General features: G+C 38.2%; 1 protein-coding gene across 1 annotated transcript in view; it reads left to right on the forward strand.

Moving 5' to 3' along the window:
* The window catches only part of RTTN (rotatin), a 211,170-nt gene that overhangs the window by 39,222 nt on the left and 156,060 nt on the right, over positions 1 to 15,888 (forward strand). The window contains exons 13-14 of the mRNA XM_030810284.1: positions 492 to 604; positions 1,330 to 1,456. Coding sequence (XP_030666144.1) covers positions 492 to 604; positions 1,330 to 1,456 — 240 coding nt within the window. The remainder of the gene's footprint in view (positions 1 to 491; positions 605 to 1,329; positions 1,457 to 15,888) is intronic.

Genomic DNA, 15,888 nt, shown 5'->3' on the forward strand with positions numbered 1-15,888 from the left:
TCCTGACCTCAAGTGATCTGCCTGCCTCAACCTCCCGAAGTGCTGGGATTACAGGCGTGAGCCACTGGGTCTGGCCTCTGTGGCATTTTGCATGGTCAGTTAATCACACGTGTTCAATGTCCTGTATGTTCCTAGTGGTCAGGCTACAAGAGGCAGGTTTATAATAAAATAAATACATTAGCCCTACTTTTATTAGGGGAGGTAGAGCTACAAAGAAGTAATCAAAGAACCAGGCAACTTGATTGTAACTTTAAGCTTACTCAGAGTTAAATAATAGAAAGTCTCATGTGGCATTTAGCTAGGGAATTTTCCTACATTTCTCCACCTAGGCTGACATTTTTAGGTTGCTTGATGAGAAAGTGGACTTAAACAAATGTAAACAATCTCGTGGTCTCTGAATGGTCTAATTTCTTGAAGCTGCTTCGTTAGCTGTTGAGAATATCATTGCACATGAACTTGACATTTATTGTTCCATTCTGCTTCTTTTTTAGGGAGAGAAGAATCTCTTAGAATTAGTGGAGCTGGCAGACCAAGCCTTGCGTAGCTTTTCCTATCATCAGCATTTCCCCCTAATAAAGGAAATCATCAGCATTTGTTCAAAGATGTAATATTTTCTTTCTTAATGTGATTACATTATTATTGGACACTTAGGGTGCGTGTAAACTTAGAAACAGTGAAAGTGAAACTGACCTTATATCTTTGTTGTTATTTTCCAGTTTAATTGCTTTTATATGTGTCTGACTTTTAAAGGGTATATGTACAGCTGCATTAGGATACTTAACTGTTATATTCAAGATTAAACTTCAAAAATGTCATGGCTACAATCAAAATGAATAATCCTTGGATTTTTATACATTTGTTTTTGGTATCCATCCAGACTATTCACACACATTGTTTATTTATCTTTAAAGTTTTAATAATTTAAACTGAGAATTTTGTAACTTTTATTACTTTGTACCTTTTTCTTATGTGGATTTTTAGAAAAGACTGTGTATTGGTTAATTTATTTTGAGGACATCAGCAAATTTCTATTTAGAACTTAGTGTCTTTATTGCTTTTGGAAAGAATAAATTCTGTGATGTGATAAACATCAACTGAGAGGGGAATTTAAAGACATTTTGGGTTTTTAAAAATACTCTTTAAGACAGAAGCTCCTCTGCCCTGAAACAAATAAATGCTTAGGTGGGTACTTGCTAATATTGGTTATTTTTAATAAGATCTCAGTTTGAGGAATTGGAGTAGGAAGAAATCCCTTCCAGTATGCTTTGCAGTCTTTTGCTTAGTAACTTACTTGCCTCAGATGTCTTGGTTGTGTTACTTTTTCACCAGCTGGAAATCTGCTCAGGCCAGTCCATTACTACAGGGAGAAAGTCAGAAGGTGCTTCTCCATATGTTGTCTCACCCGTTGCCACAAGTGAAAGCTGAAACTTACCACTGCTGTCTGGAAATCGTGAAGGTGAGGTTTTGTTTTTTTGTATGTTTTGTTTTTGAGAGCAAATAGTAGACTCTCTTGTTATACCTTCAAACTTAATTTACTTGACCTTTTGTGTGAGATATAAGAACTATATCCCGGCCGGGCACGGTGGCTCACGCTTGTAATCCCAGCACTTTGGGAGGCCGAGGCGGGCGGATCACGAGGTCAGGAGATCGAGACCATGGTGAAACCCCGTCTCTACTAAAAATACAAAAAATTAGCCGGGCGTGGTGGCGGGCGCCTGTAGTCCCAGCTACTCGGGGAGGCTGAGGCAGGAGAATGTCGTGAACCCGGGAGGCAGAGCTTGCAGTGAGCCGAGATTGCGCCACTGCACTCCAGCCTGGGCGACAGAGCGAGACTCTGTCTCAAAAAAAAAAAAAAAAAAGAACTATATCCCATAAAAGTAGATGATAATTACTAGTCAATTCTGGAAAATTTTGTACTATTAAATTCTCTTAACTTAGTTAAGTCCAGCAATTGAATTGATTCATTCGAAGTTTTATTAAGAATTACATTTATGTTATATTAATGATGGAAAAATTATAAGGAAAATTGATTTCCGGGTATTGGAAAGTGATTTCTATGCCCAGGAAACCTTTTAGGTTGTTATGGCCTAGATTTTATGGTTTTAATTCTGTTTTTTTGATGTTATTTTTTATTTTTCTTCTCTTTTGAAACATTTTTCTGTCTTAAATAAAATATTTCAGCATAGAATATTAAATATTTCAATATTGAAAAGGACACTGCACATAGGACAATATTTAAAAGTATATATATTCCTATGTACTCTTGAAAGTGTCCTTTTGTATTTAACACTCTTGTAAGTACTGTTTGGTTATAATAAGTGTTTACATTTTGCCATTTTTACTTCTGATTCATTTTTATTCAAAGAAAAATACTAGTTATAGAGGAAGCTTCTTTGCTTTCTCTTCTCCCACCAGCATAGCCTAGCCACTCTTACACAGCTGGTGCATATTCTTCCCATCCAGTTGGTGTATATTATTTATAAAGCTATATCTTTAATAAATAATATAAATAATTTTATATATAGCATGATTAGTATATATAGCAGGATTTGAGATTTGCCTAGTTCATTCACCTTAACTGCTATTAAGTTTGAATATACTTCCTTTTATTTATTGATAAATATTTAGGTTCAGTCTCCTTTTTATTGAAGTAAGTTTTTCAATATTTTCAGTGACAGTCTGTGACTGTGTGTATATGTTTGAAAATGTCATGATTTCACTTTATTTTGAATAGTAATTTGGCTGCATATAAAATACAGGTTGACTGCTAGTTTTTATTAGCACTTTGCCAGTATTGCTTAATTCTTATTAGGCTTCTATCATTGTTGAGAAGTCTGTTATCAGTTAATTATGCCCTGTGGTTTCATTAAAATGTGTCTCCATGCATACATGATTTTCCATTTATCTTGCGTAGGACTTTTCGCTTTGAACACTCAATCTGCCTTCACTTCTGTATAATTCTTGGTCATGCTTATTTTGAATATTGCTTTTCTCGTATCCTTGCTGTTTTCTCCAAGTGGAACTCTTATTAGACCTGTGTTAGACCTTCTTAGTTTACCCTTTGTGTCTTTTAAGCCTTCTTTCATATTTTCTATATCTTTTTAGGTTTTATTTGGGTAGAATTTCTCAGTGGTATCCTTTCAGTACACTAATTCTTTCCTCAGCTTTGTCTAATTTACTTTTTTTTGATGGTGAGATATATATATATATATATATATATATATATATATATATATATATAAAACATAAAATTTATTTTAGGCCAGGTGTGGTGGCTCATGCCTGTAATCCCAGCATTTGGGAAGGCCAAGGCAGAAGGATCACTGGAGCCCAGGAGTTTGAGACCAGCCTGGGCAACATAGGGAAATCCTGTCTCTACAAGAAAAAAAAAAAAAAAATAGCTGGGCATGGTGGCATGTGCCTGTAGTCCCAACTACTTGGGAGGCTGAGGCAGGAGGATCGCTTGAGCCTGGGAGGTCGAGGTACAGAGAGCTGTGATCGTGCCACTGCACTCCAGCCTAGGCAACAGGGTGAGACTTCATTTCTGAAAAGAAAAAAAAAAATTTTACCATTTTAACTGTGTTCTAAGTGTACAATTCAGTGGCATAAGTACATTCGTATTGTTGTACCATCAACACCATTACCCATCTCCCAAATTGAAACTTTATAGTCATTAAACAATAACTCCTCCTTCTCCCCTTCTCCCAGCCCCTGACAGCCACCTTTCTACTTTCTGTTCCTATGAATTTGAGGTCCCTAGGTAACTCATATAGGTAGAATCATACAGTGTTTGTCTTTTTGTTACTGGCTTATTTCACTTAATATAATGTTCTCAAGGGTCATCCATGTTGTAACATGTATCAATATTTCATTCCTTTTTAAGACTTAATAATAATCTATTGTCTGTATATATGAACACCCCAATTCTGAAAATCCAAAATCTAAAAGGCTCCACAATCTGACACTTTTCCAGTGCCCAAATGACACTTAAAGGAAATGCACGTTGGAGCATTTCCGGTTTTGAATTTTCAGATTAGGGATGCTCAACTGGAAAGTATAATGCAAATATTAAGAAATCCAAATAATTTCAAAATCTGAAACACTTCTGGTCCCAAGCATTTCAGATAAGGGACACTCATCCTATACTACATTTTGTTTATTCATCCGTTGATAGGCATTTGGGTTGTTTCCATCTTTTTGCAATTGTTTACATACCCAGAAGTGGAATTGGTAGATCACACGGTAATTCTGTGTTTAATTTTTGAGGAATTGCCATACTGTTTTCCACAGTGACTGTACTATTTTATGTTCCCACTGGCATCGCCACGGATTCCAGTTTCTCTTCATCCTTGGCAATACTTATTTTCTGGATTTTTTTTTTTTTGAGGTGGAGTCTCGCTGTGTCACCAGGCTGGAGTGCAGTGGCACGATCTTGGCTCACTGCAACCTCTGCCTCCTGGGTTCAAGTGATTCTCCTGCCTCAGCCTCCTGAATAGCTGGGATTACAGGCGTGCACCACCATGCCCAGCTAAGTTTTGTATTTTTAGTAGAGATGGGGTTTCACTATGTTGGCCAGGATGGTCTCGATCTCTTGACCTCATGATCCACCCGCCTCGGCCTCCCAAAGTGCTGGGATTACAAATGTGAGCCACCATGCCTGGCCTTGTTTTTTTGTTTTTTTTTTTAAATAATAGTAACCATCCTAATGGGTGCAAAGTCACTTCTCATCATAGTTTTTTTTTTTAAATTTATCAAGTTTTGATTATCACTTACACTGTTTTTCATGTCTATACCTTTTCTTTGCTTTCTTTAATTGACTTGTTCTTTTTTCATGTAATCTTTCATTAGTTTCTGGTTTTTTTAAATTTTATTATTATTATACTTTAAGTTTTAGGGTACATGTGCACAACATGCAGGTTTGTTACATGTGCCATGTTGGTGTGTTGCACCCATTAACTCGTCATTTAGCATTAGGTGTATCTCCTAATACTATCCCTCCCCCCTCCCCCCACCCCACAACAGTCCCCCGTGTGTGATGTTTCCCTTCCTGTGTCCATGTGTTCTCATTGTTCAATTCCCACCAATGAGTGAGAACATGCGGTGTTTGGTTTTTTGTCCTTGCGATAGTTTAACTTTTATTTTAGGGTTGGGGGTGCATGTGCAGATTTGTTACATGGGTAAATTGTGTGCTGCTGGGGTTTGGTGTACAAATGATTTTGTCAGCCAGGTAGTGAGCATAGTACCCAATAGCTAGTTTTTTGATCCTCACCATCTGATATGGTTTGTCTTTGTGTCCCCACCCAAATCTCATCTTGAATTGTAATTCTGTAATCCCCACGTGTTGTGGGAGGGACCCAGTGGGAGAACGTAATTGGAATCATGGGGGCAGTTTCCCCCATCCTGTTTTTCTAACAGTGAGTGAATTCTCATGAGATCTGATGCTTTTATAAGCATCTGGCATTGCCTCTGCTGGCATTCTGTCTCTCTCCTGCCACCCTGTGAAGAGGTGCCTTCCGCCATGATTATTTCCTGAGGCTTCCTCAGCCATGCGGAACTGTGAGTCAATTAAACTTCTTTCCTTATGTGTTACCCAGTCTTGGGTATGTCCTTATAGCAGTGTGAGAATAGGCTAATACATTCTCTTCCCACCCTCCCTTGTGAAGTAGGCCCCAGTGTCTATCGTTCCCATCTTTGTATCCATGTGTATACGCGGTATTTAGTTCCCACTTCTAAGTGAGAATGTGCTGTATTTGGTTTTCCTGTGTTAATTCACTTAGGATAATGGCCTCTGGTTGCATCCATGTTGCCACAAAAGACATTATTCTTTTTTAATGGCTGAGTAGTTTTCCATGATGTATATGTACCATAGTTTCTTTATCCAATCCACTGTTGATGGGCATCTAGGTTGATCCCATGTCTTTGCTATTGTGAATAGTGCTGCAGTGAACATCTGGGTTCATGTGTCTTTCTGGTAGAATGATTTATATTTTTTTGGGTCTATGCCCAGTAAGGGATTGCTAGGTCAAATGGTAGTTCTGTTTTAAATTCTTTGAGACAGCTCCAAACTGTTTTCCACAGTGACTGAATTAATTTAAATTCCCACAAGCAGTGTATAGGGCTTATAATAGTGTTCCCTTTTCTCTCCAACCTTGCCAACACCTGTTATTCTTTTACTTTTTAATAATAGCCATTCTGACTGGTGTGAGATAATATCTCATTGTGGTTTTGATTTGAATTTTTCTAATGATTAGTGATATTGAGCATTCTTTCATATGCTTGTTGACCATGTGTATGTCTTCTTTTGAGAAGTGTCTGTTTATTCCTTTACCCATTTGTAATGGGGTTATTTGTTTTTTTACTTGTTGATTTAAGTTCCTTATAGATTCTGGATATTAGACCTTTGTCACATGCATAGTTTGCAAATATTTTCTCCCATTCTGTAGGCTTTTTACTTAGTTGATATTTTTACTTAGTTGATAGTTTCTTTTACTGTGCAGAAGCTTTTTAGTTTCATTAGGTCCCACTTATCTATTTCTGTTTTTGTTGCAATTGCTTTTCTTTGGAGACTTCATCATGAAATATTTTCCAAGGCCTGTGTCCAGAAATGGTATTTCCTAGGTATTTTTCTAGGGTTTTTATAGTTTTAAGTCTTACATTTAAGTCTAATCCATTTTGAGTTGATTTTTATATACGGTGAAAGGAAGGGGGTCCAGTTTTAATCTTTTGAATATGCCTAACCAGTTATTCCAGCATTGTTTACTGAGTAGGGAGTTATTTCCCCATTGTTTGTTATTGTTGTCTTTTCAAAGATCAGATGGTTGTAGGTGTGTGGCTATATTTTTGTGTTCTCTAACCTGTTCTAGTGGCCTGTGTTTCTGTTTTTGTACCAGTACCATGCTGTTTTGGTTACTGTAGCCCTATAGTATAGCTTGAAGTCAGGCAGTCTGATACCTCCAGCTTTGTTTTTTTTGCTTAAGTTTGCTTTGGCTATTCGGTCTCTTTTTTTGGTTCCATATGAATTTTAGAATGGTTTTTTCTAATTCTGTGAAGAATGGCATTGGTAGTTTGATAAGAATAATGTTGAATCTGTAAATTGCTTTGGGAAGTATGGCCATTTTAACAATATTGATTCTTCCTATTCACGAGCACAGAATGTTTTTCCATTTATTTATGTCATATCTGATATCTTTCTGCAGTGTTTTACAATTCTCACTGTGATTTGGCTCTGAGCTTGGATGTTATTGGAGTATATAGAAATGCTACTGATTTTTGTACATTGATTTTGTATCTTGGAACTTCACCGAAGTCATTTATCAGTTCTAAGAACCTTTGGGCAGAGAATATGTTTTTTTTTTTTTTTTTTTTTTTTTTTTTCAGGTATAGAGTCATCTGTGAAGAGAGACAGTTTGACTTCCTCTTCCTATTTGGATGCCTTTTATTTTTCTTGCCTGATTGATCTGGCTAGGCCTTCCAATAGCATATTGAATAGAAGTGGTGAGAGTTGGCATCTTTGTCTTGTTCTGGTTCTCAAGGGGACTGTTTCTAGCTTTTGCTTGTTCAGTATGATACGGCTGTGGCTTTGTCATGGATAACTCTCATTATTTTGAGGCTTCAGTGCCTAGTTTGATGAGGGTTTTTAACAAGAAGGAATGTTGAATTTTATCAAAAGCCTTTTCTGTGTCTGTTGAGATGATCATATGGTTTTTGTTTTTGGTTCTGTTTATGTGATGAATCACATTTATTGATTTGCTTGTGTTGAATCAACCTTGCATCCAGTGGATAAGGCATACTTGATCGTGGCGAATTAGCTTTTTGCTGTCCTGCTGGTTTCAGTATACCAATATTTTGTTGAGAATTTTTACATTTATGTCCATCAGGGATATTGGCCTGAAGTTTTCTTTTTTTGTTGTGTCTTTGCTAGGGTTTGGTATCAGGATGATGCTGGCCTCATAGAATGAGTTAGGGAGGAGTCACTCCTCCTTCATTTTTTGGAATAATTTCAGTAGGATTGGTACCAGTTCTTTTTATATTTGGTAGAATTTGGCTGTGAGTTTGGCCCAGTGTTTTTCCTGGTTGGTAGGCTTTTTTTATTTTTTAATGACTGATTCAACTTTGGAGGTACACATTACTGTTCTGTTCATGGTTTTAATTTCTTTCTGGTCCAATCTTGGGAGTTTGTATATATCCAGATATTTATCCATTTCTCCTAGGCTTTCTATTTGGTATGCATAGAGTTGTTCTTTTTTTTTTTTTTTTTTTTTTTTTTTGAGACAGAGTCTCACTCTGTCACCCAGGCTGGAGTGCAGTGGCGCGATCTTGGCTCACTGCTAGCTCCGCCTCCCGGGTTCACGCCATTCTCCTGCCTCAGCCTCTCCGAGTAGCTGGGACTATAGGCGCCCGCCACTACGCCCGGCTAATTTTTTTGTATTTTTAGTAGAGACAGGGTTTCACCGTGGTCTCGATCTCCTGACCTCGTGATCCACCCGCCTTGGCCTCCCAAAGTGCTGGGATTACAAGCGTGAGCCACTGCGCCCGGCCTAGAGTTGTTCTTAATGGTCTCTGAGGGTCTTTCTGTGGGGTCAGTGATAATGTCACTTTTGTCATTTCTGATTGTGTTTATTTGGATTGTCTCTTTTTTTCTTTATTAATCTAGCTATTGATATATCAATCTTGTTCATTCTTTTGGAGAACCAGAATTTGGTTTTGTTGATCTTTTGTGTGAATTTTTGTGTCTGAGTTTCATTCACTTCAGCCCTGATTTTGGTTCTTCTGCTAGCTTTCAGGTTGGTTTGCTCTTGCTTTTCTAGTTCCTGTAAGTGTGGTGTCAGGTTGTTAGTTTGCAATCTTTCTAACTTCTTCATATAGGCATTTAGCACTATATAGTTTCCTCTTAACACTGCCTTAGCTGTGTTCTAAAGATTCTGATATGTTGTGTTTCTGTTTTTGTTAGTTTCAAAGAATTTTATGATTTCTGCCTTAATTTCATTCTTTACTCAAAAGTCATTCAGGTGCAGGTTGTTTAAGTTCCCTGTAATTGTATTATTTTTGAGAGATCTTCTTGGTAATAATTTCTATTTTTATTGCACTGTGGCCTGAGAGTGTGGTTGATATGATTTCAGTTTTCTTGAATTGCTTTACAGTTGAGCGTGTGGTTGATCTTAGAGTGTGTGCTGTGTGCAGATGAGAAGAATGTGTTTTGCTTTTGTTGAGTGGAGTACTCTGTAGAGTCTCCTAGGTCCATTTGGTCAGGTGTCGAGTTTAGGTCCCAACTATCTTTGTTAGTTTTCTGGCCTCAGTGATTTGTCTAACACTGTCAGTGGGGTGTTGAAGTCTCCCACTATTATTTTGTGGTTGTCTAAAACTCTGTAGGTCTCTAAGAACTTGTTTTATGACTGGGTGCTCCAATGTTGGGTGCATATATATTTAGGATAGTTAAATCTTCTTGTTGAATTGAACCCTTTATTATTATGTAATGCCTTTCTTTATCCTTTTGATCATTGTTGGTTTAAAGTCTGTTTTGTCTGAAATAAGAATAGTAACCCTTGCTGTTTTTTTGTTTTCTGTTTGCTTGATAGATCTTTATCTCCATTCTATTACTTTGAGCCTGTGGGTGTCATTGCATGTGAGTTGGGTCTCTCGACAGCATATAGTTGGGTCTTGGTTCTTTATCCAGCTTGCCACTCTGTGCTTTTTAAGCGGGGTGTTTAGCCCGTTTATGTTCAAGCTCAGTATTGATATGTGAGGATTTGATTCCGTCATCATGTTGCTACCTGGTTGTTATGTAGACTTGATTGTATAGTTGCATCATAGTGTCAGTGGGAGATGTATTTTAGTGTGTTTTTGTGGAGGCAGGTAATGGTCTTTTGCTTCCTTTTTTAGCACTCCATTGAGGACCCCTTGTAAGTCAGGTCTCATGGTAATGAATTCCCTTAGCGTTTGCTTCTCTGAAAATAATTTTGTTTTTCCTTTGCTTATGAAGCTTAGCTTGGCTGGATATGAAATACTTGGTTTGAATTTCTTTAAGCATGCTGATTATAGGTCCCCAATCTCTTCTGGCTTGTAAGGTTTTTGCTGAAAGGTCTGCTGTTAGCCTGATGGAGTTTTTTTATATGTGACCTGCTCTTTCTTTCTAGCTTCCTTTTAAGATTTTTTCTTTCCTGTTGACCTTGGAGAATCTGATGACTATGTGTCTTGGGGGTGGTCATCTTGAATAGTGTCTCACTGGGGTTCTCTGAGTTTCCTGAATTTGCTTATTGACCTGCCTAGTGAGGTTGGAGAAATTTTCGTGGAAAATATCCACAAATATGCTTTCCAAGTTGCTTGCTCTCTCTCCTTCTCTTTCGGGAATGCTGATGGGTGGTAGGTTTGTTTTGTTTACATAATCCCATATTTCTTGAAGTTTTTTTTTTTCATTTTTAAATTCTTTTTTCTTTATTTCTGTTTGCCTGTGATGATTCAAAGGAGTAGTCTTTGAGCTCTGAGATTTTTTTCCTCAGTTATGTTATTAATGCTTCCAATTGCATTATGAAATTCCTATCATGAAATTTTTGTTTCCAGAAGTTCAGTTTTGTTCTTACTTAAAATGTTTCTGTCAGATCCGATCACGGATCAAAGCACCATTTTACCGGTTGCCATAGGTGGGGCTTCAGCCTTCTTCTGTATCTTGTCGAGCTTCCTTGCCTTCCAGCTTCTGAATTCTGTCATTTTAGCCATTTCAGTTTGGTTAAGAACGATTGCTGGGGAGCTCGTGTGGTTATTTGAAAGTAAGAAGACATTCTGTCTTTTAGAATTGCCAGAATTCTTATACTGTTTTTTTCTTATCTGTGTGGGCTGATGTTCCTTTAAACTTTGAAGTTGCTGTACCTTGGATGGGGCCTTTTGCTTTTATATTATTTGATGCCCTTGAGGATTTTACTGTGGTATAAGTTGGGATTAGTCAATTGGCTTGGTTTCTGTGTGCTTTCAGGGCCAGAGCTCAGCTCAGCACCCCTGGACTGTGTGCTCTAACCCTGGGGGTGCACTGAACAGGCCAGTGGTTTTGATTTCTGTTCCCTTGAGGTCAAGCACCTGCTGCACTGGAGGAGCTGAGATGTTCCCAGTCTGCTGGCAACAACTTTCCAATGGTGACTGCCTGAGAAAGTGCTCTGGGGGGGCATGGGGTGGTGCTTTGGGAGAGTGCACTTGTGGTGGGGGTGACCATGGGCGAGTGCGCACTGGCAGGGGAGGCTGCAGGCAAGTGTGTGCCAGTAGGGATTGCTGTGGGTGGGTGTGTGCCTGCAAAAGTGCTCTGACAGGAAGGCAGAGGCTGTTGGCAAAAGACCTGTGATGGTGGCTGTTGGCGAGCATCTCGACAGGGCAGCTGAGGCTGTGTTGCAAGCTAGTGAGACAGACAGGACCCTTTGAAAGGCTGGCAGACAGGGTGGCATTCAGATCAGGTTGGCCCAGTCTTGTGGGAAAGATAGCCCTGCTCTTTCTACTTCTGGCAGCCAACTAAGACCAAAGCCACCTAGAGGAGTATGTCAAGCTTTGGGTGATGGGCACCTATCGGGGAACCTGCCCCGATAGTCACGTAGGTTCTTTTCTATTTTCCCTAAGTGTCAGCCGGGTTGGGAAATAAAGTGACAGAGTACAAAAGAGGGAAATTTTAAAGCTGGGCGTCCGGAGGAGACATCACATGTCGGTGGGTTCGGTGATGCCCCACAAGCCGCAAAACCAGCAAGTTTTTATTAGGGACTTTCAAAAGGGGAGGGAAGTGTACGAATAGGGTGTGGGTCACAAAGATCCCCTACTTCACAAGGTAATAGAATATCACAAGGCAAATGGAGGCAGGATGAGATCACAGGATCACAAGACCGGGGTGAAATTAAAATTGCTAATGAAGTTTTGGGCACCATTGTCATTGATAACATCTTATCAGTAGACAGGGTTTGAGAGCAACCCATCTGACCGAAATTTATTAGGCGGGAATTTCCTCTTCCTAATAAGCCTGGGAGCGCTATGGGAGACTGGGGCTTATTTCATCCCTACAGTCTCAACCATACAAGACAGCCACACCCAAGGGGGCCATTTTAGAGACCCACCCTCAGGGGCACATTCTCTTTCTCAGGGATGTTCTTTGCTGAGAAAAAGAATTCAGAGATATTTCTCCCATTTGCTTTTGAAAGAAGAGAAATATGGCTCTGTTCCACCCGGCTCACCGGCGGTCAGAGTTTAAGGTTATCTGTCTTATTCCCTGAACATTGCTGTTACTCTGTTCTTTTTTCAAGGAGCCCAGATTTCATATTGTTCAAACATACATGCTCTACAATTTGTGCAGTTAACGCAATTATCACAGGGTCCTGAGGTGACATACATCCTCCTCGGCTTACGAGATGACAGGATTAAGAGATTAAAGTCAAGACAGGCATAGGAAATCACAAGGGTATTGATTGGGTGAGTGATAAGTGTCCATGAAATCTTCACAATTTGTGTTTAGAGATTGCAGTAAAGACAGGCATAAGAAATTATAAAAGTATTAATTTGGGGAACTAAGAAATGTCCAAGAAATCTTCACAATCCACGTTCTTCTGCCATGGCTTCAGCCGGTCCCTCCGTTCAGGGTCCCTGACTTCCCGCAACAGGCACCTGTGGCCATGCCCCAGTGCAGCCGTTACTGCACCAGACCCTCTGGGCTCTGTGCAGACTGGGATTCTGTCTCTGGCAACTCATTGGGCAGTTCTGCCTTGCAACTCAAAGGTCTGTGCAGGTCTTGGGGTCTCCCATAGTTAGGAGCCTAGAGGATCGTTGCAAGAGTGGGCTGCTCCATGCCTATTGCACTCACCACTTCCCTAAGAGCTGCTCAAGGCCAGGAACAAGTCCTCTAGTTTCTTCTTTTGTGTTGTTGTAAATTTTAAACATATTTATTTTATAATCTTGTTTAGATTATTGTATTAGAATCCTCCCACTTGTTATGGCTGTTGAATCTTCCTTATGTTGTTTATTTTAGCAGATACTGTTATTTTGATTTTCAGGTTTTCTTTGGCAGGGTAGCTTTTTCTTGTGATCTCGTATTCTCTAGATGGTGGTTGTATATTTGTTTCTGCCTTGCTTTTAGGGATTTGACAGTTAGTGGTGACACACCTTGGAAGGGGTTTGTAATGAAGTGTTATATTTTCATTTGTATATGTTGAAATAATAAAAAGAATCAGAGGAGGAAAGATTGAAGATAGTGGGTAGCAAGTAGCTAATTAAAAGAAGCTAGTGCCTTTGAAAGTTGAAGGCAGTAGGACCTTGAACATGATGGCTAATTGGGGTTAGGTGGGCTTAGATATAACAGGAAGTTGCAGGAGCCTCCTTCTATTGAGTCTATTTTCTTTGAGATTGAAAGTGAGATGTTGAGTGTGTGAAATGACTAACATGAGTAGGTATTTGATAATATCAAATAGTAGCATTTTTGGGCTGCATAAAGAGCTTAGTCAATTGTGTCTATAATCTTAATAGGGAGACTACTCTACTTTGCATGTTTATCTTTGGCTAGCTGGTGTGGTTTTTGGGAGTGTGAACATTGAGATCGATCAAGGGTTGGGTTATTTCACTGCTGTCGGGGAGGAGGGAACACCTTTGGTGCAAGTGAGCTGAGTAGTTGAAATGGTAGACCATGGAACCAAAGGCTGTAAAGACTCCAGCGAAGAAAGAAGAAGGGTTTATGGAATGGAGGTCAAAGAAGGACCATATTTCAAGTTGAGTAAGAAGATTAGAAACCTACATTTATGATTTTAGAGGTAGAACAAGTGAAAAGAGAAGGGTTCCTCAGTTATAGGGCAGGTGAGTATCATTGAGATAAATAGGTCAAGAAACTAAGATCCCTGTATTTGGGATAGTTATTATACCCCTAAATTTAAAATGGTGGAATACGATTTGATATCTTTCTTGAGGCAGATTTTAAATAATTATTGGAAATAAAAATTTTTGCAGATAGGAAAATATTTGGTGTAAATTGAGTTACTGATGTATATGATCATTTTGCTATATGATGAATTTCAAGTAGGAATTCTAAAGTAGTAGTCCTCTAAAGTAGGACTTTAGAGGAGTTCTAAAAAATTAACATCCAGATAATTTTTCCTATCATAGAATGATAGGAAAAAAGGAATGTCAGAAATAAATATGTATGTGTCAGTTTCGAATTTGTTTTTTAAAAAAATGCACTGAATTTTAGTAATTTTGAAAATTCTAAATTTTAATATACTATAGTTTTTATAACTAAGTGTCATACATTTTGCTGCAAAATTTAAACTGTAAGAATATTTTTTGTTAAAACTCACCTTATTATCCTAGTTGCAAAAGGAAAGAAAATAAAAGAATGTGAACTTTCATTTAATGTTTTATTTTCTTGTTAACTATTTGGAAATTTATATTAGTTGACACTGTTCTTGCAAAATATGTTGATTTTTCTTTGGTCACAAAAGATAATTATCTGTATAGTGCAATGTGGTTTTAAAAAATGGAGACGTATTTATTATCAGGGAGTTATAATAATCCAAATCAAAAGCTCCAAATGATGAGATTTCTTGTAGTTAGCCCCTGTGTCGTAAAGATATAGTATCTTGGTTTGGATATAAGGATTTGTAGAGGCATTTCACTTTAATTGGCTATGTCTGTCAGATGATATTATTCCAGTGTCTTCTGGTAAATCTCCAAGGCATTGCTGCAGCTTTACCTAACCTAAATGTAGGAGCATGCTAGTAATGTGGAGGTTACTTTTTCTGAAGAGGCAAGTTAGCTTTTTATTGTAAGACTTAACTTTGAGGACGGTATGGTAAAGAGGTGAAATAGCTTTTAAATTTAGGGATGATTAAATGGCCACCACTTCCATGTTACCTACATCTAACATTCATTTAGCAATATTTACTGGACACTTTACTATATGCTAGACTGTAGTGATATAAAGTACGGAAAAGAGCCTTATCAGAGAGCTTACCTTCTGACAGGGGACAGAGAGAGAAGTATGTAATAATTTAAAAAAATTCTTTAAATACATAAAAAGTATCTATGTGTATGTGTGCATGTATATATGTATATATAGTTTTCTTTATAACACTATATGTATAGAATATATATATATAGTTTACAACACTGCATATACATTCTATGTATTTAGTGTTTTAAAGAAAATAGTGTTGTAAAGACAATGAAAGGATAAAGGACTAGAGAATGACTAGTAATGTGGACTAAATTTATGTAGGCTGGCTAGGGAGGGAGGGAGAATTTCTAGCCAGAGGAAACAACAGGTGAAAAGTCTCTGCTTTTCAGGTGAGAATGTACTTCGAGTGTTTCACGAACAAAAAGAAGGGCAGTATAATGAGATAACAGAAAAATGGTGCCAGATTGGGTCTGAAAAGTAGGCAGGGTGCCAGACATTATAAAGCTATGAATTGTATTCTAAGTACAGTGAGATGCTATGAATGATTTTAACTTGATCTGATGATCTTTCTGAAAAGATCACTCTCCCATTGTGGGGAATGGATTGTAGGGGGTCAGGATGGAAGCAAGAAGACCAGTTTCACTGTAGTAGCCCTGATGAGATGTGGTGGTGTAGTGGAGATGAAGAGAAGGAAATGAATTTAGGAGGCATTACGGATGTGGAGCTAATTGGTCTTGCTGATAATGGGAGTAGGAGATAGAGAGTGATCAAGGATGAATTTTAAGGTTTTGGATTTAGCAGTTGGATTGATGTCCCAAATATGGGATTGTGGATTGGGTAGAATTCTGTTTTGAACCTAAGTTTGACATGCCTTTTTATATCAAATGCATATGTTAAGTAGACTGTTAAATATAATAATGCTAATGCTAATAATTTCATTGATAATAATGATAGCAGCTAACATTTATTGAGCATTTACTTTATGTATC

The sequence above is a fragment of the Nomascus leucogenys genome, chromosome 4, assembly GCF_006542625.1.
Source record: "Nomascus leucogenys isolate Asia chromosome 4, Asia_NLE_v1, whole genome shotgun sequence".
Lineage (NCBI taxonomy): Eukaryota > Metazoa > Chordata > Mammalia > Primates > Hylobatidae > Nomascus > Nomascus leucogenys.